Genomic DNA, 304 nt, shown 5'->3' on the forward strand with positions numbered 1-304 from the left:
TGTTCTCTCCTCCTTCTCGTATCCTTTCTCCGTTTCCTTCTCACTCTCTTTGTTTCCTTCCCTTTCATTCCTTTCTTCGTTCTTAATGCTGTCTTCCATGTACGTTTTCTTCTGCTTCTGCCTGTCGGCTGTAGGAGAAGGGCGTCGTCATCGAAGGGGGAGCGGCAGGGCTATCAGCAGTGAATTGAGGATGTGGCGCATGGCTTTGATTCGGACGATAATATGAAGAAGGAGAGGAAGGCGAAGGAGGAGAAGAAGCAAGGTAGAGATGCTGTCCCGTTAACAATACTGGACAGAAAGAAAG

The 304-nt window shown here is 48.4% G+C and overlaps 1 protein-coding gene across 1 annotated transcript in view; it reads right to left on the minus strand.

Moving 5' to 3' along the window:
• Window positions 1–298, minus strand: part of CSUI_008679 (uncharacterized protein) — a 3,235-nt gene extending 2,937 nt beyond the window's left edge. Inside the window, exon 1 of the mRNA XM_068068806.1 lies at window positions 1–298. This exon is cut by the window's left edge and continues 2,937 nt beyond it. Coding sequence (XP_067919218.1) covers window positions 1–68 — 68 coding nt within the window. The 5' untranslated portion in view covers window positions 69–298.
• Window positions 299–304: the final 6 nt, after the last annotated feature.

This window comes from Cystoisospora suis (genome assembly GCF_002600585.1).
Source record: "Cystoisospora suis strain Wien I chromosome Unknown contig_4925, whole genome shotgun sequence".
Taxonomy (NCBI): domain Eukaryota; phylum Apicomplexa; class Conoidasida; order Eucoccidiorida; family Sarcocystidae; genus Cystoisospora; species Cystoisospora suis.